At 44.2% G+C, this 23,578-nt stretch overlaps 1 protein-coding gene across 1 annotated transcript in view; it reads right to left on the bottom strand.

The window, feature by feature from the left end:
* The window catches only part of gfra3 (GDNF family receptor alpha 3), a 187,804-nt gene that overhangs the window by 43,492 nt on the left and 120,734 nt on the right, over positions 1-23,578 (bottom strand). Inside the window, exons 6-7 of the mRNA XM_084331511.1 lie at positions 8,614-8,748; positions 6,937-7,070 (exon numbers count right to left, since the gene is read on the bottom strand). Coding sequence (XP_084187637.1) covers positions 6,937-7,070; positions 8,614-8,748 — 269 coding nt within the window. The remainder of the gene's footprint in view (positions 1-6,936; positions 7,071-8,613; positions 8,749-23,578) is intronic.

Here is a 23,578-nt window from a genome sequence, read left to right as displayed (position 1 = left end):
TTTGGCCACAGTTTGAGTAACTACAGCCCAGCAGTTTCAGTTGCACTGGCCTCTGCAGCTGAAGATTCACTCTGACTGGTGTGTGAACTGACCAGAGAATTTGATGCAGTGTGGATCTTGTGAAGAGTGAGATTCAAGTCAAAGCTAATTTCTCTCTGACATGTTGAGAGTTTTATACACATCCTCTTCGTCAGCAGCGCAGTCCAGCAAGAAATATAAATTCCTGAAAAGGCCTATATGGCACACTGCACTCTCTCTCCATGGTGCTGAAAACATTTTAAATGGATATAACTGTTTATAATTTTTGTATGGCCAACATTCCAAAAAAAGTTTAACATCCCTGTTAAGAGAGGCAGGTATATGATGAGAATCCATGTTAGCCTTGGAATACCCCTCCCCCTACTGCTTTTACCAGCATCTGAGCTTCCAACAATCAGCGGTCCTGGTCCAATGAGGAGCAGCATGAGGTAGTAACCAGACCAAGAAGAAGGCAGAGGAAGATCACAGGATGTTCACAGATTTTTTTTTTAACACATTCACTTTTTCTAATATGTTGAAATCTGGCATGTGTGACTTTGACTCCTGTCAGCTCTCTGTCTCTCTCGCTCTCTCCCTCTGTATCTCTCTCCCTCTGTCTCTCTCTCTCCCTCTGTCTCTCTCTCTCTGTCTCTCTCTCCTTCTGTCTCTCCCTCCCTCTGTCTCTCTCCCCCTGTCTCTCTCTCCCTCTGTCTCTCTCTCCTCTCTGATTTCTGATTTTGAGAAAGGCTCACTGTAATTGATATGTTTCCACTTTATTAATTAAAACCTATTATTATACACGTATTTCTTGGATTAGACATTATACTCTGTTCTAAGGTAATTATTGCATTCTACAAACCAAGTAAAAAGGGAAACTAATAAAAAGAAAAAATATATTTGTAACCAGATTAAAGGGAATGCCTCCTCCTGTTAAGACAGAAATGTCAGGTGTACAGGGACATTCCACATGGGGACACCATCAGACTTTGAGAAAGGTAATAGGATTAGCCAGCAGATCTCAAGTGGTGTCATCTTACAGTTTGATTTGTGGAGTCAAATGATTTAAATTCTGCTCATAGGGCACCCTTGATGAATTATAGGAATTCAAAAGGGCAAAATACTCTGGTTATTTGAGTGCAAATTCGGCCTAGTTCTGTCAAGTAAAGACTTTTTAGGCCACTCTTAAGTTAAGGAGCATCCCTTGGTGTTAAGACAGGGAGAAATCTTGATAAGTGGCTCCTATCAGTAGTAGTGGTCACGTATGTAGACTGTTCAAAAATTCCCCCACAGTCTCAGTAGAGCCTTGATAAGGTTTCACCCAAATAAGGTTAGACTCAATTAAAGGTTACGAGCAGAGATCAATTCATTTTGGCGTGTGGTTTATTTTCTCTGTGAGCCGTGAACGTCTCTACATGTGATTGGAGCAGAGGAACAGAATCTCTTGTTGGCTTATGAACAGCCAGGCACCTGCTCTTCTGGTGTGAACAGCCAGGCTCCTGCTCTTCTGGGCCCCGTTCCATGTACCTGGATAACTGAGTTAGCCGGATAACTTTAGCTGGATAACTGGGTTAGCCGGACTTTCCGGTTTCATGTACGTGGATTTTCCAGATCACCATGCCAACAGATCCAAAAGTTTGAGCCTGGTCGAAAGCAGAGTTCAAGTTCAAGTTAGCCGGATCACGCAGAGCCACGCCCCCGCAAAGAAAGTGACAGCTCGTTTCCTGAAACTATTCCCACAGTCTACGATCTGCATTATACCATTCTGAATTACGTTTTTGTGCTCCATTCTTCCAGAGGGGGCTTTTGAAATGTAAAATAGACCCAAAATGCTGATATTAAATTCACTTTGTCCTAAATAATGCACGTTATATATACCGTGGCGACGGTGGCGCTCGCTCGTGCGATGTACACATTATGTGGTTATTTTAATTGTAACTGGGATTAAGATGTCTGATGAGATGCGCTGTTTGACGGATTTGAGAAATTGAATGAGCCGTTGACGTCACATGAATGAATGAGGATAAAGAAATAAAACTTCATTCAAAATAAGGAATATTCTAAACACGGGTCTCTCGTTCATTAATGTATAAACAATGAATTTATCCCATCTGGCACAGTGGCCCAGCGGTAGTGCTCAAGCCTGCCAACCTTGCGACCCGGGTTCAAATCCCGGTGTTTCCAATATAATTTTTTTGAATATAATATTAATGATTATACGCCAAAGTAGCCTGGTTTTAAGTTAAAATATTATAAATCTACATGCATTGAGGATGTCATTCTTTATATAGCTCTCAACGTGCACCAAATTGAATTATTCCTATATTGCAAAAAAAAGGAGACGACTAGGGTCTTGAACCCCGGTCGTCCGTGTGAAAGTCAAAAGAACAACCCGTTAGACCACATTGGAGATAAGTTAAAGATTGACTATACATCAATCAATGGGCAAGAGGGCCGTATCGTAATTCTGTATAACAGTTAACTAATTATTTTCGCTAGCAAGATCTCATTTGATTATTCAATCCAGCAGGCAAGTTTAAAGAAATATAATCTGATTGATTGAGGTAATGAGGGACTTAGAATTAGCCTATAGATAACGCATTTAACTTGTCGGCGAGGCGATTGAGCCGTATTGCAATCTGTCAATAAAGTCTTAAATCAATTAATCAATCAATGCCGTTGAGAATCAGGGTCTCTGCCATCGATACGTGCTGGCTTTTCACCTAAAACGGCCGCGCGCATTTAGCCTGACTCGCAAGTCTGGCTTGAGTTAACGAGACTGAATCCACCTTTGTGAAACAGGAAAATCCCGGCTTCGAACATCGGGTTAACTGAAGCTGGATAATGGACATCTTGATCGCTTCTGGTGTGAACAGCCAGGCTCCTGCTCTTCTGGTGTGAACAGCCAGGCTCCTGCTCTCTCAAAAATGTACACTTAACAGTGCTTCAGTGTCCTGCGTGTCCCCGACCTAAGGTGTCTATAATATTTGGAGATATCTTACTCGAATAAATTTTCTACATATGAGCTAACATGGAAGTACAACTTACAGTAATTTGCATTTTTTTGCGACAATAATATTTTTTTCTTTGTGAAATGGTTTTACAGGTGGCTCACTTTCTTAGGTAAACATAATAGTAGATGGTTGTCACAATGGTGGGGGTGTGGTAGGACCCAGATGCAGAACGATGGAAGATTGAGGATGGTTCCAAGGGTGTTTAATAATAAATAAGGCACAGGATACAAAAACCAAGATAACTAATAGAAAAGGGTTGACATTGGTTCACCTAAGGTGACGCTCACCTCTCTTAAGGTTCATATCTCTCTAAAAGGGTTCTCTCATGGATAAAAACAGTCACAGGTTGCACTTTTTATTTTGTTCGTTTAGGGAGCGGTACACATAATACAGATCTTTTTTAATGCTTGCCAAAGTGTTTTGATAATTCATGCCCATGGGCATTTCCTTTGATCTTACAAACAAATGCTGAGTATTGTCTAAAACAGTGTTGAGAAGAGTAAGCAATATTGAATTTGTAGTGCGCAACACAGATGATGAAGAGTTATTACTATCGAGCTGTGTTATGGGTGAAGGTTTGCTGAGTGTTTAGTGATGTAATGGTGATGTAATTGTTAATTTTGCATTGGTGTTTGTGTTCAGGAAGATTGTTGATTACTATAGTAGGATTGAGGTGAATTCATCAATTGTAAACCCACTTCCTCAACTGACTTATTAATCGACTGATGTATGTGACTACATCATAGCTGCACTAGAAACTGATCGATACGCACATTGGTCCTCGTGATGGAACAGACCGTGCCCCTTGACAGTTCTGTCTAAGTTGACCATATTTTCAAACCCAAACTCTGACACGCCTCAGACAACCCTGAGCCTACTGTTCCTCCTCCAGTGGCCAGCATCTCTCTCATGTGTTTTGCAATTCTTTTTTTGGAGTCTGATTTGATGTCATGTTCTACAGTATGACTTACTACTATAGGGTCTTTAAACCTGTATCACTGTACATATTAATACTACAACTCTATACATGCATCTGATGAGCAGTGTTGAGCACTATTACTCAGTAGTATTTATATATGTTATACCCAGTTTAATCACCTGTGCATTGTATGTTACTATTGCACTTTACTGTTGCATTTGTACTCTGGTTAGATGCCTACTTATTTTTGCTGTAATGTACTTGTGCTGTATAATGACAATACATCTAATCTAATCTAATTTTGATCAGTTGCAAATTGCGTTCGCGCTACCTGCTAATCTGTTTGCACACGGTCCTTTGCATGCCCTATAGGAGCTATAAGGAGCAGGGAGCACTTTGAGAACACTTTGACTATTTACAAACACCTTTTCACACCTTCAGGCATCCGAGGGAGATCTTTCGTAAGTTTGTTCTTACGAATATATTTCACGAAGTATAGTTACGAACACGTTCGATCATGAGGTCCATTGTCTATGGGAAAATTAGTTGAGGAAATTAATGTGATTTCAAGCTGTTGCCCTTCTCCAAGATTTTGTAGCTATAAAACAGCTATAAAAGAGCTTTAAATATCTCTTTAATTTATGACTGGAGTTTTTGAATTGTTGTCTTTTCAAGTATGCTGATTTCCCCTTCTGCAGTAGCTAGCACAGATCGACTTGTGGTCCACTCTTTGATACTACATGACAACAGACAGGTAGAGGAGCCTCTTTGTCCTGCTCTCACAAGAGGTCTGGAAATCAAGATTGTCTGTCAAGATTCGCTTGGCAGAAAATCAAACTACAAGTGCATCTCCAGGGGGCATCTTGTGGCAAGAGTGTTGTACAAATGTTCATCTGAAATCAAACTGCTGCTTATGACTCCTTAAGACTCCAAAAAGCATAGTTATCCTAGGGCTGGGCGATATGGCCAAAATGTTTATCACGATATATCACGATAACATTTTTCATATCGTTCGATATCGATAATTATCTATATTTTTATTAGTATTAGAAAAAAGACGTTTTTATTTATTTATTATTATTTAAACAACAAATGTATGTTTATTTTGCAGCAATTCTTTGTCGTTGCCGCCATATTTAGTGTTACAGCCCCTCACACCAGTTCTCAGGCTGCATCTGGTTTGAAAGCGAAAGTACCAAAAAAAGTGGCTGTGGCTCCAGGGGAGTTGAACAGTTCTGGCTCTGCTTGTTTCTTTTCTACCTTTTGGTGCACCGTGACTCGTGACTGGAGACTAGCTCTGCTAGCACACATAGCCTACTGTGTACAGACGGTTTCAAACTGTATTTTAAATTAGAAAGCAAACTAAATAAATGGGCAAGAGAAAAATAAATCTCAATTTGGTCAGTATTGTCATTTGGACAAGCAAAGCCATTACTTTAAGTTGCAGGCAAGAAAGACAAGTCTGTCCACTGTATTGTGCCCTGTTGCAGGTCACAATACTTTTTTTTATTTTAATTTTTTAAATAAATCCGATATTATTTTTATTATCGATTATTATCAATTATTAAAATATATTGCGATAATTATCATTATCGTTTTATCGCCCAGCCCTAAGTTATCCCACTTTTCTAAAAATAATTTCTCCAGATCTCCTGGTTATGAGCCAGATGTGTGGCCAGTAAGATGGAAGGGGAATGTCAACTAAGAATGTCCCATATGTTGTTCCTGTGCCCCCCCCCCCCCCCCCCCCCCCCCACAGTTCTTTCTAAGGTGACCATATCTTCAAACCCAGAAAAACGGTTAAAAAAATAAAAGTGTAGCGCACGTTCATGCACACATGTCCAGTATGTGCTTACACTGGGATGGTGTGTTTTTAAAGACTGGAAAACAACATTGTTCGCTATTCACAGAAGTGTTCAAATCTGGCCTGCCTTTGAGAGGCTTTTTCTCTGCTTCAATCTTCTAGAAAAAAAAGACTGTTTTACAAGATTCAAATTAGCACAGCATCTTCAAACACTCAGATTTCAACGTATGACACATCATTTGAAAGCTTACATTCTGTAGTTTCACAATCTGGAAAAATCTGGAAAATGAAAATGGAGACATGTGGCCACAATCGCTGGTCAGGGACACATATTGAGATAGGCTATATCTGTCCATAAACACTCAAGCGTGTGAGCACTCTCTCCTCCAGCTGTGCTTTGTGTGTGTGTGAGTGTGTGTTGGGGGGAGGGGGGCTAGGGGAGCTGTCCACTTTCAATGGGCTGCTGTGTGGTGCTGACATTTTTATTATAGTTTAGATGGTTTTGGGTGTCTGATTTCTAGCTTTAGGAGAGAGTGGTGCGTCTTCATAAATACTGACTGGACTGTCCTGGGGCACAGGAAGAACATTATGTGAATTCTTAAAGTACACCTTTAAGTTGTCTGTAGTAAAATAGGATAAGTCCCGACGCCAACAAACACTTATGGGCAGATCAGAAACACAAACACTACTCAAGAGCTATTGTGTTGTCTCACGGCCAAGGTATGAGAGCTAGAAAACCAATAACTTTTTCTTATTTGTCCAAATTATATTCATTATTTTGGAATGGACCATTGGACCCTGTCATACACGATCCAGTGATTGGCTTAAGAGTGCCTAGAGTTTGTACTGAACTTGGTAGATCTGTTTTTGGCTTATCTGCCCCGACCTCATGGAATACTTAGCAGGAAACTCTGAAACTAGACACTCTAGTGTCTATGGGTCAGTTTAGAACCTTGATGACCAGGTCACCACAATAATGTAATTGTTTTTAAAGTGTACCTCTGTTTTTTTCTGTGCTCTTAATTGTTCTGATTGTCTGATGTTTCTGTCTTTAATAACGCACTATGACACTTGTGAATGTAACATCTCAACGACACTGTAAAGGAGTTTAACTACTAATGAATTAGTAGTATGCTGGAAGTTAAGTCGTGTTCAGTAGTGTCGGGTCCAGTAGTGGTACTCACATTGTTGGTTTCAGGCAGGTGGTTGTTGCTTAGCAGGTCATCCTCTTGCACCAGTGGGGAGGGTCTGGGAGGAGGGGGAGGGGTCTTCTCCACAGTCTGCGGACCTGGACTGCCCATGGAGCTGATTGAGTAACCTAAACAGACAGACAGCACCGTCAGTGTGTGTGTGTGTGTGTGTGTGTGTGTGTGTGTGTGTGTGTGTGTGTGTGTGTGTGTGTGTGTGTGTGTGTGTGTGTGTGTGTGTGTGTGTGTGTGTGTGTGTGTGTGTGTGTGTGTGTGTGTGTGCGCGTGTGTGTGTGTGTGTGTGTGTGAGTGCACTCAGGCACGCATGTGTATTCATGCTGTGTTGTGAGGGAGTGAACATGCACGTCTACTTGGCAGGTTTATTGCTTTGGCTGTCACTCGCTTGATAAATCACCTGGCTTTATGGGAAATGCATTGATGGATTGATCCACACTTTGGTCTTTCCTGCTGGCTTCCCGACGTATCGACAGCGTGACATATCGACTGGGTTGATTGATTGACAGGTGTAGGGCTCGTTTCACCCGCAAGGATAATGAATTGTTCTCACGCCTCTATACTTACATCGTCAGCTTGTTGGCCTCAGGTCAACTCTCACTTCAAACCACGCCTCAGCTTGTTGGCCTCGGGTCAACTCTCACTTCAAACCACGCCTCAGCTTGTTGGCCTCAGGTCAACTCTCACTTCAAACCACGCCTCAGCTTGTTGGCCTCGGGTCAACTCTCACTTCAAACCTACGCTTTAGCTTGTTGGCCTCGGGTCAACTCTCACTTCAAACCTACGTTTTAGCTTGTTGGCCTCAGGTCAACTCTCACTTCAAACATACGCTTTAGCTTGTTGGCCTCGGGTCAACTCTCACTTCAAAACTATGTCTCAGCTTGTTGGCCTCGGGTCAACTCTCACTTCAAACCTACGTCTCAGCTTGTTGGCCTCAGGTCAACTCTCACTTCAAACCTACGTCTCAGCTTGTTGGCCTCAGGTCAACTCTCACTTCAAAACTATGTCTCAGCTTGTTGGCCTCGGGTCAACTCTCACTTCAAACCTACGTCTCAGCTTGTTGGCCTCAGGTCAACTCTCACTTCAAAACTATGTCTCAGCTTGTTGGCCTCAGGTACACTCTCACTTCAAACCTACGTCAGCTTCACTTATCTACCAAAGGTTTTATGGCTGACTGGATGAGTCTCAGGCCACATTCTACCAGTTCAGACCAACATAATATAATGTATAACAGGATATACATAGATATGACTCTCATAGATATGATCCTTAAGTTCTGCCCATGGTGCATACATGTCATATCTGGACCTAACTTGAGAATTAAAATCAAACCTTTGACCAATATATAGGAAGTGTCATTAAAGAATTGTATGTTCATGAGTATGTTGTATTGTTTTATTGTTTATTCTCATTTGTTGTGTTTATATGTATGAATTGGCTGATAAACTGTGTCTTTGTTTTGTAAGCTTGTCGTGAATAAGTTGAAATAAACGTTCGAAATTAAATTAAAAAGTGATGACAATAATAATATCAGTCCCTCACTGCCTGGGAAGTAAAAGTTGATACCAGAGACGTAATGGCCACCACATTGCACTTTCCATGTGAGGACTTACTGAGACGTAATGGCCACCACATTGTACTTTCCATGTGAAGACTTACTGAGGCAGGGGTTGTGGGTGAACATGCTCTGGATTCTGAGGCAGTCCTGCCATTGATTCCCGCTGCCCTCGCAGTTACACCACAGCGACACGTCTGTGGAGCTGTTGCTGATGTAATTGGGGGTCATGATGGTGCCTGTGGGGTCAGGGAAGGTCAAAGGGGTTAGTGGAAGCCGAGCAATCTGCACAGCCAGACCAAGTGGAGGCAACGTGAGGTTGAAATAACCACTTTACTTAATTTGCCCTTAAGCAGATTCAGAGATGTGTCTCCTATGGTAGGTCAATGCCATGCTTATATGCCTTAACTTCTCCATGGATTGTATTAAGAAAAGCTGAAAACAAATTCACCAACTCACTGTAATAAAAACAAGAAAAAAAATAGTATATTTTACTCCAGTAATAAAATTTCACAGCAGAAATGTGTCATAGACACAGCTGTAACTAATAACTTTAATAATTGGTCTGTTCCATTTTGGATGTGCGAGTGAGTCATTCCAGCGAGCCAGTAAGCACTGGTACTTATTATTATTATTATTATTATTATTATTATTATTATTATTATTATTATTATTATTATTATTATTATTATTATTATTATTATTATTATTATTATTATTATTATTATTATTATTATTATTATTATTATTATAGTAGGCACTGGTACAGCCAAATGGAACAGACCCATTATTAATGTTATTAGTTACAGCTGTGTTTAGGTTGTCAATAAATGGTCAACCTGGAAAGTAGAAAAATCACTGATATCTTGATGACCACGAAAATAAAAATCTCTATTCTAGGTTAGGGTGGGATGTGAGGTCTCCACTGAGTCTGAGGTTAGGGTTAAGGTAAGCAGGCCCGGACTGGTTATCGGGAGCACTAGGAGCACTGGCCTATATACAGTATACAATATACAGTATATCTTTTTTTATTTTATTTTTATTTTTCTCCCAGTCAGGCCAGTGTTTCTAGTTGCCGAAGTAATTTCTTCTGGAAATTAGTGCCTTGATTCACTTCATTCAACACCCTGCACCCACCACTGATGAACTGAAGTCCACACCTCATTTTAAATGTTTTATGTAGGCATATATACCTTGAGTCATCCCCCACCTTAATGCTATACCTTTGGTTTTATTTGAGGTTTATAACAGTAGATTGTACTAAGCAGTTGTGAATGATTCTCCCAGTCCGGCCCTGAAGGTAAGTGTGAGATTCATAACCAACTTTTTAGGTGGAAATTATGACAAGTTCCATAGTTGCAGCTTGGCGATTGACAACCCATTTATGACACGTCACGACATGTCTCCTGTGAAAATTGCCAATATTTTAACAAAAAACATTTTACACCTTCCAATACATTCAAACCTGTTTTTCCCCCCTCAAATACCATCAATCAATCTCTGAGAATCGAACCTGAGAACGAAAACAACATCTTTGGGCTATCCTAGATGTGTATTTAATTTCTGTGGCAGCTAGCGGCAGGCGGCCTGTGTTGTTTTTTTGTTTATGTTTTGATAATGGATTGTGCCTTTAAGAGAAGATTGTGATCCTCATGGAATAGTCATCCATCAACGTCAAGAGGGAGCAGAAAAAGTCTGTCAATGTTTCTTTACCCTATCTGGGTCTCTTGTCAAGTGCCATACACCTTGAATTCCTATATCGCTCTTTTCCCCTCCTCTTCCCCCTCCTCCTCCTCTATCTCCCTCGGTTTCCTTGATCTCCGCACTCCATCACCTTCCTGTCATTCAATCCCTCCCATCTCTCTTCCCTCCATATCTCGCCCCTCCCCCATCATCCACCCTTTCTGTTTATTGATGCATCACCCCCCGCCCTCCGCTATCATCCTTCGTTCCTTCATCCAGACCTTTGTAGAAAAAGCCACAAGAATTTCTCCATGTGATCTTGTGCGTTTCCACTTTGCATATGATTTAACACAGAGGCAGAAAGTGACTTCATGACATTGACCCTTGTCACAATAATGGAGTAGATTGTTTTTAAGTGAATCTAGATCTCTTGTCAGTGCCCTACACTGAATTTCTATCTCGCTCTTCTCTTCTCTCACTGTCTGTCCTTGATCTCGCCATCACTTCCTGTCTTCCTATTCTTCACTTTTCTCACCCCCACCCCCTTCCTCTCTTCAACTTCTCTCTTCCTTAAATGTACGCTTTCCATTAATCTACCCCGCCCCTCAAAGCCACATTAATATAATCCTGTGTAGAAAAGAAAAAACTTTATTTTGAATTTGTTCATGTTATCACATGGATGGTGGCTAGAAATGAATGAATAAGAAGTAACACGTCTTATTTTGAGGACTTTTAAAATCCTGTACTTTTACTTCTACTTGAGTTAATTTTTGTACTTTTAATATCTTTTGTAATCTTCCAGAGAAGTACTCCTACTTGAGTCAACTTTAACTGATATGGCACTTTCTTGTATACCATGTCCGTGTACATGCTTTATTTGAGCTACACTGCATAAAACGTGTACAGTATGTATTAATATGACCCCTGCTTTACATGTCTGCAGAGTTCTTTAATTTCTGCTGTTCGTTTGTGATTTTCTGCTCTTTGATGCACTTGAATTTGTTTGTTTATTGTTATTTGCACTTACAAACATACATTCTGGAATAAAATAAGTAAAAGAAGAACAGTTAAAATGTGCAGGAAAGGTAAAAAAAAAACAAGGGCTTATAAGCAACCTCCCCTCTTAAACCTATATAGGATAACTACCCAAATAAATCCCCCCCCCCCCCCCCCCCCCCCCCACATTATGCACAAACACACATGCGCATATCCCTCTCTCATACACACAGATACATACAATAATAATAACTTTATTTGTATAGCACTTTTCATACAGAGGTTGCAGTTCAAAGTGCTTCACAACAGTAAAAAATACAGGCATAAGCGAGCATAAAAAGATAGACGGGTAGAATCACAGTGTTTCTATAAAATACAATACAGCATTATACAACTATTATAATGTTGGAAAAAAAATAAAAAAGACTTTACACAAATACACATGGATACTATAGACTACAGGATCTGTAGTTCTTTTTTAAGCTTACTTTTAAATATATTTAAAGTGGAACATGTTTCTGTTAGATTTTGTATATCATTCCACATCACTGCACCATGATAAACAAATGAGAATTTGGCAACAGAGGTCCTACAGAAAGGAATGTGTAAGTCTTTATTTCTTCTTGTGAGATGTGCATGATAATGAGAATTAAACTCAAAATAAGTTTGTAAAAAAATTGGCAAAGATAAAGGAAGACCAATTACTTTGTACATAAGAACCCCTGTTTGATACTTGTTGACCTCATAAATTGTGAGTAGTTGCAGTTGTTTAAATAATGGTTTGGTTGGGGCTAAATAAGAAGAGTTGGTTGCAATTCTTACAAAGGATTTCTGAGCTCTATGGATTGTTTGTAAGTAAGATGGGTAAGTGCTGGCCCAAATTATATTGCAGTAAGAGATGTGAGGATACATTAAACTGTAATACAAAGTTAGTAATGTGCTCTTTTTTAATTGTTTTTTAACCCTTTTTATAATGCTTTTATAATTTTGAAACCTTCTTGCAAACAATTTCACAATGATTCTTAAAGCAGAGTTTCTCATCGATATTGACACCTAAGAATTTCACTGATGAAACTTGTGCAAGTTCATTGTTATTGATACAAATCTTGGTTCTGTCTGAAATGTTTTTGTTCTTATTTCTAAAAATAATGAAGTTAGATTTTTTGACATTGAGTGATAACTTGTTTAACTGAAACCAATAGGAAAAATGAATCAGTCCAGAATTTGCTTTATCAATAAGGGAATCAAAATTATTGTCAGTGACGAAGATATTTGTGTCATCAGCAAATAATATAGGTGACAATAAACTGGATGCATTTGCAAGATCATTCACATAAATCAAAAACAACAAGGGTCCTAGAATGAACCCTTGTGGAACACCACATTTTAGTACAGCCAGCTGTGATCGATTACCATTGAAAACTACAAATTGCTCTGTTGTTTAAGTAATTCTCAACCCATTGTATAACCTGTTTTTTAAGACCATAACATGACATTTTTGATAATAGAATTGCGTGATTCACTGTGTCGAAAGCCTTTGATAAATCTAAGAAAATGCCTAAGGTATATTCATTTTTCTCCAGTGCAGCTGTAATTATTTCTCTAAGTTGCAAAAGAGCCATATACTGTATGTAGAGTATTTTTTTCTAAAGCCATACTGATGTTCGAACAAGATATTGTTGTCATCTAGATGTTTCATGATTCTACTATATACCAGCTTTTCAAGAATTTTTGAAAAACAAGGTAGTATCGATATTTAGGACGATAGTTTGAGAATACAGAGGGGTCATCAGCTTTAAACAGCGGTATAACCTTGGCAACTTTGAAGGCTTGAGGGATAGTGCCTGAATCTGACAGTAAAGTCCGTTCAGCTGTTTTGCATTAGACAGCAACATGAATAACATGTGATGTGATCGTTTCCTCCTTTCATTCCTCCCCCAGGGATCATTAGCTTATTTGTTGTCTGTTTCTTAGTTTTACCTGCGATCTGTTCACTGATCAAACGCTACATCCCCTCATTCCATCCGTCTAACTTTCTCTTTTTCCTCTCCTTTCTTTTCGTAATGCACCCATTCGTCCACCTTTCCCTTTATTCTTCCATCCATCCGTCAGTCCATCCATCAGTCCATCCAAACTATCTAACCACCAGCCCTCATTCAATACTGGAAATCGCGATCAGACAATTGGAATATTCTTTTTGGAATAACCCCGATCAAGGGTAAGGACTATCTGACGTCAATTCCACCTTGATCCTACAATGATTTCACATCGATCCAGCCAATCAACGTATGTAGTATTAAAAAAGAATGCTGTTGCTGACGATCAGAGCATCAAAAAACGACCCCCCCCCCCCCCTTTGATGCATTCATGATGAAACATAATACCTATTATATACCTTTGATTTGGAAATAGTAACGTGTCCAGGCGAGCAACGCAAACGCCTTTAGCTAAATTCACATGTCGCTCAATAACGCAGCTTCCAGGAATTAGCCAGGATCACTCTGAAACTATACAATATTCACCACGGGATAACACATGAAAAATTTAACTTTTTTTTTTTACATGTTGGACATAGTGACTGTCAAATGAGTATAGTATTGTCTCCATAGCTATAATATAGAATATAGATATAGCCCTGCAAACATTGTGACGCACAGTGAAAATCCCTATCTTTTAAAGCGTGGCCCATTGAATACAAGGATGGATAAAATGGCTGGCGCTGAAAGTGTTAACACATCGGGTTCAGCAGTAGCGGTAGCAGAAGTAGTAGTTGTAGTAGAAGTAGTAGTTGTAGTAGTAGTACAGTAGTAGTAGTAGTAGTAGTAGTAGTAGTAGTAGTAGTAGTAGTAGTAGTAGTAGTAGTAGTAGTAGTAGTAGTAGTAGTAGTAGTTGTTGTGAAGGATCAGATTAAACCGAATATATATATTTATTTATGGATATATATTTAATAGTATTTGTATATCGTTTGATATCCCTTGTATATTCTTTGTACATATACACTGAATATCCCTTTAGTCTACTACAGCCCATAATAGTTCATTCTCTCATTGGACAAGAACCTGGCGCCAGCAGACAGGCCCCTTGAGTCAAGTTCAATAGTGCCGACGAACATGTCCCAACTAGCCCCGGTTCCGCGTAGGAATACGGCTACCGAAATACGAATGGTACTATTTGTTCACCGTGCATATAAATAGGGCGCAAGTAAAGTAGAACTTTTTTTTAGTCCATTAGTCCTTTACCCTCCAACCTAGTAACAGACGTGAAGCCTCACCCACGACCCACGTGTGGTGCAGTATGGCCTATTTTGGCCCCAGAATAGGCATTGAGACCTCGTGTAAATTCATAGCTGAATTGTCATAGTTTGGCACTGTACCGTCGAGTGGGACGTATTTCTATTAAGTAATAATAGTCTATTATGTATGGTGCATCGTTCGGTTAGAGTTCTAAAGTGAGCAGCACCCCCATCGTTTCCTCGCGTTATCTAGAGTCTTAACCAGGCTGGGCAGACCACGCGTGGTGCTTTCATCCGAGGAGTTCTGGGCGAGGACGAGTGGACCTGCACATTGGATTACCTACCCGGACGACTGCTGAGCCTATACGGCATGGAATATCTATTTGCTTTGGGTGCTTTGATTTGTGGAGCGGATAACAGCCAACGCCAGTGAGTGTTGGAATTACCCCCGAGAGGAGCCCAGGTGAGACGGCGCTCAACCCAGACCGAGGCCGCCTCGCTTCTCCTTCGTTGTGGACCTACAGCTACCGTCTACAAGAGGGCCCAAGTGTATTCATCTGTGGATCAAGATCCTGCGGGCACTGTTTTCTGTACCTGAATTCTCCCCAGGAATCGTTGGCCAGATGGGATGCAGCTGACGGCTCTCCAAACCCCCCCCCCCCCCCCCCTTACTGACTTACAACCAGCAGGACCCCTTTAGTATCCCGCTATAATCCTTAAGTACCATCGCTATAGTTTCCCTAAAGAACCAGGTTGTATACTTGCTTCCTGCGTAACCAGAGATTGGACATTCAGTGTTCAGACGGTAAACGCGGTAAAAGTAGAAAGTAAAATTACGTCTGACCTTAACGACCAGGTTACCCCGACCACAGAGGCCCTAGTGGGTTCTAATGTAACTGACCAAGCTCACGGTGGGGACCAGGAGGGAACAGACATGCCTTTACCCCCCGCCAATACCGAAGAAGTAGTCCCCGACCAGCTCCGGGAGGAAGACAACCCTCCAGAGGTGGAACCATGCACGGAACAAGATGAGGAGAGCGCCGAGGAGATAGAGCTCCAGGACTCCCCAACGAGGACAGCCAGGAGCGGCTCACCTCTACAAGCGTCTTCCCCCAGCGAGGCGGAGAGGATGCTGTCACAGGCGTTCCTCGTCAGCCTGACAGCCTCTACCGAACGCGATCGACTCCAGGGTGAACGCGATCGACTTCAGGGTGAACGCGATCGACTCCAAACACAGCAACGGAGCGAAGAAGAGCACATACGCCTGGAGATGAGACGCCTTCAGACAGAAGAGAATATGGCAAGAGACCGGTCCGACACCCAGCGCGCCGCTGACGGTGCCCAAAGAGAAGCAGAGCGCGACATCGCTCTCATCCAGCGCGAAGCCGAGCGCGACAGACTACAGGGCGAGCGTGACAGACTACAAGCCGAGCGCGACAGACTACAAGCGCAGCTAATGGAGCAGCTGATCACCAAGGCAACACCCTCTCCCTCCGCCAGGGGTTCAAGGGCCTCGTCGAGACAACAGTCAAGGGCAGCATCCCCTAACCGACCAAGCGACCCTGAACTTGACCACCAGAGAGAGCCTATACCCCCCGCAGACCCCCTTCCCCGACCGGTCCAAGCGAGACCCAGCTACAAGGAAGGAGCAGCATACACTGCGGAGAGGCTAAATAAACGACTACAGGATCTAGAGGACCTGACAGAAGAAGAAGAGGGAGAGGAGGAGAACCAAGCCCGACGACAGCACAGTACTCCACCGGACCAGGAGGTCCAGTACAGCCCAGGCTATACCCCCGCGGCGCTGCGCTACAGACCCCCGACTCTATTCACGGGTGAGCATGACGCACGACCAGCCCCGAGGAACAGCACCTGGACCAGCGGGCCATGGTACCCTGCCGGTACCAGCCCACAGAGAGGCGCAAGAGGAGACTCGCCTAGGAGGCCTCTCTCCCAACGCTCACCGATGTGCCAGCCATCCACGCCGTCATACATTGGCACACCGACGTTTCCAGACTTCACCCATGAGAATCGAGCACAGTACACGGAGCTCCGGATGTGCTTAGAGACAATGATGGTGGATGTCGTTGACGAACGCCACAAGTATGCAATATTACTGAAGCACCTGAAAGTACCCCGAGCGCACAATATAGCGCTAGCCTATGCCACCTCTACGACCCCATACACCGCGGCTCTAGCAGCGCTGGACCAGAGATATGGACGTATATGGGATTACGTAATCCAAGAGATAAGGCATATTGACCGCCTACCCCCAGCAACAGACAATCGCTCACTAGACGACCTGTCTATAAAAGTGCAGTCCCTGGTAGGGATGCTGGGAGCGCAACGAGAAAAGGGTATGCACGAGCTATACGCCAACTCTAACGTCGAGAGGATTTTAGAGAAGCTGCCGCCCGCCAGACAAGAGCGCTTTAGGCGGCAAAGAGACCACCGTGATCCTAACGGTCCCGAACCATCCCTCCTCGATTTAGCCGACTTCCTGACGAGAGAAGTCAGCAGCCTACGCTTGGATACATTCGTGCGGAGCACACCAAGCTCCAGAGAGGGACCTAGGAGAGTAAACGATGGAAGAAGATCAGTGACTGTCATGCACCAATCAGAATCAGTACCGAGCAGTAAGAACCACAGTACCCCCCCGAGAAAAGAGAAGTGGAAGATGGTGTGCCCGTACTGTGTGAAGGAACACTGGCTGTCACAATGTGACCTGTTCAAGAAGATGAATGCAGAAGAAGTGAGTCAATGGATAAAGTCCAACAGGCGCTGTTACCGATGTGCGCGCAGTCACATGGCAGCCGAGTGCCGCCTAAAGAAGAGGTGCAGTCGGTGTGACGGAGCCCACCTAGATGTCCTACACGACAGTAACAGAAGAAAGCCTGCACCTGCACCATCGAGCAGCACAAAGGCAAGTGTCATGTACATTGACCCCGCCAGCAGCAGCGGCGCCCAGGTGCTCTTAAAGGTAGTCCGTGTAACATTGAGCCACCAAGATAAAGTCATGGACACTTACGCCGTCCTTGATGACGGGTCAGAGAAGACCCTTCTCCTCGCATCCGCTGCGGCCCAGCTGGGACTGCGGGGGAGCGAGAACCAGATGACGATTCGGACAATAAGAAGAGATTTAAAGACGATAAAGGGCGAGAATGTCTCCTTCACTATCGCAGCAAGCGGGCAGCCAGAGAGACGGTATAGGATTACAAATGCTTTCACCAGCCAAGAAATAGGACTATCACAGTACACCTACCCCATCGCCAAGCTGATGGATAAATATGTGCACCTGCGTCAACTACCTATCCCGCTCATAGACGGCGCCACCCCGACCCTGCTGATAGGCTCCGACCATGCAGACCTCATAGTCCCGATAGACCGGGTCCATACAGGACCCAGAGGCTGTCCTGCAGCAGTTGAGACCCGCCTAGGATGGACACTACAAGGCCCCCTCGCTAAATCTCTCAACCGAACAGCAGCCACTAGCTGCCTCCACTCCAGAGTGACAGAAGAAGACACCACTCTCCTGCAGCATGTCGAGAGGCTATGGACACTAGAGACAATGCTCTTTAAGAACGAAAAGAAAGACATTCGTTCTAAAGAAGACATTTACGCCATAAACCTCCTCGAGCAAGGGACAAAGAGAGTCACAGTCGGCGGAGTGATGAGATACGCAACTCCACTCCTGAGGCGAGAGGGAATGCCCACCTTTCACGCCACGAAAGAAGCTACGGAGCGGTATCTATTGAACACAGAGCGGCGCCTAGCCAAAGACCCCGCTCAAGAGAGTGTGTACCGCGCTGAAATTGAGAAGCTAATCACAGCGAGACACGTAATGAAGATGGACATTAAAGAGGCCGATCAGACGACCGAATCATGGTACGTGCCGCACCACAAGGTCCACCACAACGGCAAGGATCGCATTGTGTTTAACTGCAGCTACCAGATCGGATCCCAGAATCTGAATAAAGAGCTCTTGCCCGGCCCCACACTCGGCCCCTCTCTACTAGGCGTGCTACTACGCTTCCGCCAGGACAAGGTGGCTATCAGCGGGGATATCAAAGGGATGTTCCTGCAGGTGAGACTAGTGGAGGAGGATAAGCCCCTACTGCGGTTCCTATGGAGAGAGAGGATCGGAGATGAGCACCCAGCCATCTACCAATGGGAAGTCCTCCCCTTCGGAACCACATGCAGCCCGTGCTGTGCTACATTTGCACTGCAGAAACACGTCGCAGAGGACCCAGCAGCAGATGAAGAGGTCCGACACAGTGTGAAGAACAGTTTCTACGTGGACAACTGTTTACAAAGCGTTTCGACCCAAGAAGAAGCCGAGGCTCTCCTACTCAAGCTACGCGCCTCCCTGATCAAAGGCGGCTTTGATCTCAGGCAGTGGGCCAGCAGCGACCCGCAAGTATTGCGCAGCCTCTCCCCCGCGGACAAGGCAGCCAGTAGCGAGACCTGGATGGCGACCATCCCAGGAGAAGCCCAAGAAATGACACTAGGACTAGTCTGGCGCTTCAAAACAGACTCGCTCCACTATAGACACAAACCCCTGACCACGGAGCAGGGAAGGTCGACGGCGATACCGACCACCAGACGGAGTGTGTACAGAACACTCGCCAGACAATATGACCCGCTGGGATGTATTCTACCTTACACCACCAGGGCAAAGATGATTGTACGAGCACTATGGGACAAGGACCAGGGCTGGGACGACCCAATACCCGCACACCTTGCCTCCACATGGAGAGAGTGGGAGACGGAACTCCGCTCACTCCCAGGCGTCAACATACGCCGCAGCTACTTCCCACCCACAGTGAGGCCAGAGACATGCAAGATGGATCTACACGTCTTCAGCGACGCCTCCGAAGTAGCCTATGGATCTGTGGCCTACTCGCGTGCCCAAGAGAAGGGAGGAGAGATACACACCGCTTTCATCCTGGCTCGCTCAAGAATAGCCCCACGAAAGCAACAATCTATCCCGCGTCTAGAGCTCTGCGCAGCCCTAGCAGGAGCGCATCTAGCCACGTTAATCCAATGTGAACTCACCATCCCGGTGCAAAGAACAATCTTGTGGTCAGACTCTACGACAGTACTCACATGGATCAAGTCTGATTCATGCAGATACAAGGTCTTCGTGGGAGTCAGAGTCACAGAGATTCAAGAGTTAACAGAAGCAGCAAGCTGGCGGTATGTGGACACCAAACACAACCCAGCTGACGTCATCACCCGGGGAATGTCCCTAGATGACCTCACCCGTCACAACATCTACAGTGACGGACCAGAGTTCCTCAAGCTCCCGGAAGAAGAGTGGCCTACGCCCACCCCACGGGAGGCGAGTAAAGAGGAGGCTGAAAACAAGAAACCTATGTTCTGTGGATTGAGCACAGTTGCCTCCACAGACCCCAACATAGATGATTGCCTCACCCTACAGAGTGCGCAGCTAAAGACATTCCTGTGGCACCACCCAGAGATTCAGCCCACCACTGACATTTCAGCAGCTGACTACGAAGAAGCAGAACTTCTTCTACTACAACGAGCCCAGAGAGACTCGTTCCCCGATGAGCTAGACTGTCTACAGGGAGGAAAGCCCGTCCCATCAGACAGCAGACTGCTCCACCTGGCACCCGAGAGTGACGCCCATAATCTCATCAGAGTGGGTGGTCGTCTGCGGAGAGCCCCCGACCTACCGGATGACGTTAAGTACCCGATAGTCTTGAACAGCCGACACAAGGTCACAGAGCTGATCATAAAGAAATACGACGAGGATGTGCACCACGCAGGAGCAGAGAGTCTTCGCGGAGATCAGACGTCGCTATTGGATACTTCAAGGGAGAGAAGCAGTGCGACGCTTCCAGCGAACCTGTCTAGACTGCCGAAAGTGGCGCGCGCAGCCCAGCATACCCCGGATGGCTGACCTACCTCCCTGTCGCCTCCGACTCGGCGACAAGCCCTTTCACTCCACAGACATGGACTGTTTTGGCCCGTTGTATATAAAGAAAGGAAGAGGAACCGAGAAGCGGTGTGGTATTGTATTCAAATGCATGACCACCAGAGCGATACATATCGAACTCCTTCCAACCATGAGCACAGACTCATTCCTTATGGCCTTCCGAAGATTCACATCGCGGAAGGGAAAACCGTCTACATTGTTGTCTGATCACGGGACAAACTTCAAAGGCGGAGAAAGAGAGCTGAGAGAGAGCTTCCAAGCTATGGGCCCAGAACTTAAGACCCACCTCGCTCCATCCCAGATTGACTTCCAGTTTAATCCCCCGAACGCACCCCACTTCGGTGGAACCTGGGAACGAGAAGTACGTTCTATAAAGACAGCCCTGTACGCCGTGCTTGGGGCCCAGACTGTGGCGGAAGAAGTCCTAATGACAGTCCTCACGGAGATCAAGGGAGTATTGAACTCCAAGCCCCTCGGTTACGTCTCAAGTGATGTAGCAGATGTCGACCCAGTCACCCCCAACACACTCTTGATGGGGCGGCTGGACCCCGCGCTACCCCAGACAATGTACAGGCCTGAAGAAGCGAACGGCCGAAGAATGTGGAGGTACAGTCAAGTACTGGCTGACAAGTTTTGGAATAGCTTCCTACTCCACTATCTACCGTCTCTACAGACCCGCCAGAAGTGGGTAAAAGAGAGAGACAATTTGACAGAAGGAACAGTCGTCATGATTATCGACCAGTCACTACCCAGAGCTATGTGGCCGGCTGGCCGCGTAAGCAAAGTGATCACCGGTGCCGATGGCAAGGTCCGAGCAGCTGAAGTGCTCGTCCAAGGGCGAACTTACACACGACCCGTGGCGAGGCTAATAGAACTGCCAAGACTCCCAGACACTATCGATGACGACCATGACCCCATGACTTTGTGAGTTGACTGACCCTTACAGCGGACCTTGAGTGGTAGACAGTGCGGTTAATCTGTCTCTGCTTAGCTAATTAGGTGGGACTAATTAGGGGGCGGCTGTTGTGAAGGATCAGATTAAACCGAATATATATATTTATTTATGGATATATATTTAATAGTATTTGTATATCGTTTGATATCCCTTGTATATTCTTTGTACATATACACTGAATATCCCTTTAGTCTACTACAGCCCATAATAGTTCATTCTCTCATTGGACAAGAACCTGGCGCCAGCAGACAGGCCCCTTGAGTCAAGTTCAATAGTGCCGACGAACATGTCCCAACTAGCCCCGGTTCCGCGTAGGAATACGGCTACCGAAATACGAATGGTACTATTTGTTCACCGTGCATATAAATAGGGCGCAAGTAAAGTAGAACTTTTTTTTAGTCCATTAGTCCTTTACCCTCCAACCTAGTAACAGACGTGAAGCCTCACCCACGACCCACGTGTGGTGCAGTATGGCCTATTTTGGCCCCAGAATAGGCATTGAGACCTTGTGTAAATTCATAGCTGAATTGTCATAGTTTGGCACTGTACCGTCGAGTGGGACGTATTTCTATTAAGTAATAATAGTCTATTATGTATGGTGTATCGTTCGGTTAGAGTTCTAAAGTGAGCAGCACCCCCATCGTTTCCTCGCGTTATCTAGAGTCTTAACCAGGCTGGGCAGACCACGCGTGGTGCTTTCATCCGAGGAGTTCTGGGCGAGGACGAGTGGACCTGCACATTGGATTACCTACCCGGACGACTGCTGAGCCTATACGGCATGGAATATCTATTTGCTTTGGGTGCTTTGATTTGTGGAGCGGATAACAGCCAACGCCAGTGAGTGTTGGAATTACCCCCGAGAGGAGCCCAGGTGAGACGGCGCTCAACCCAGACCGAGGCCGCCTCGCTTCTCCTTCGTTGTGGACCTACAGCTACCGTCTACAAGAGGGCCCAAGTGTATTCATCTGTGGATCAAGATCCTGCGGGCACTGTTTTCTGTACCTGAATTCTCCCCAGGAATCGTTGGCCAGATGGGATGCAGCTGACGGCTCTCCAACCCCCCCCCCCCCCCTTACTGACTTACAACCTGCAGGACCCCTTTAGTATCCCGCTATAATCCTTAAGTACCATCGCTATAGTTTCCCTAAAGAACCAGGTTGTATACTTGCTTCCTGCGTAACCAGAGATTGGACATTCAGTGTTGATTTGCCTACGAATACTCATTTGCCTTACAAGTGCATTCAAATCATAAATGTAATTAAGTGAATGTTGTATATACCTTTTGCTATATTAAACCTTCGACTGTTATATTTGTGTGGACCTGATTTCATATGTGGGAAAGTGTTCATCATACTTAGATATCGTGTACTGGATGGCCAGAAGTTAAAGTACATCAAGCGGTAGTGGTTTAATGATACCATACTTATCAATACAGTCAGGGAATTGTACCCCTCAGTTACAGTAGTAGTAGTAGTAGTAGTAGTAGTAGTAGTAGTAGTAGTAGTAGTAGTAGTAGTAGTAGTAGTAGTAGTAGTAGTAGTAGTAGTAGCAGTAGTAGTAGCAGTAGTAGTAGTAGTAGTAGTAGTAGTAGTAGTAGTAGTAGTAGTAGTTGTCAGCCAAAGTGTGCCACTGATTCATGAATGGGATGCACACTCTCGTACACCTGAATTATACATAAATGCCCCAACAGCTCCTTATAAGGGCATGCAACCACAGGACCGTGTGCACAAAGAATCCACAGGCAATACAAAAGCAATTATCAAATTATCAAAATTTTATTACATTAGATTAAAATGTATTGTCATTATACAGCACAAGTACAATGAAAAGAAGTGCATCTAACCGGAGTACAAATGTAACAGTAAAGTGCAATAGTAATTGCACTCATTGTACTATTTTGTATTTTGTACTTTTATATTGTATTTGTATTTATATTTTATATCATATCTATAATATATATATATACTGGACTGTATAGGACTGTGAAGCTCTGTACCCCCTCCCCCTGTAGCCCCCCCCCCCACCCCCCCATGCTGCTTTGACAATTAAGGGGATTAATAAAGGATCATCTTATCTTATCTTATCTTAATACACAATGCACAGGTGATTAAACTGGGTAGAAAATATAAATACTACTGAGTAATAGTGTTCATCAGATGCATGTACAGAGTTGTAATATTAATATGTACAGTGATACAGGTATAAAGACCGTATAGTAGTAAGTCATACTGGCAGCATAACTAG

Source organism: Notolepis coatsorum, assembly GCF_963971535.1.
Source record: "Notolepis coatsorum genome assembly, chromosome: 16".
NCBI lineage: Eukaryota > Metazoa > Chordata > Actinopteri > Aulopiformes > Paralepididae > Notolepis > Notolepis coatsorum.
This window is presented reverse-complemented; position numbering and strand designations above follow the sequence as displayed.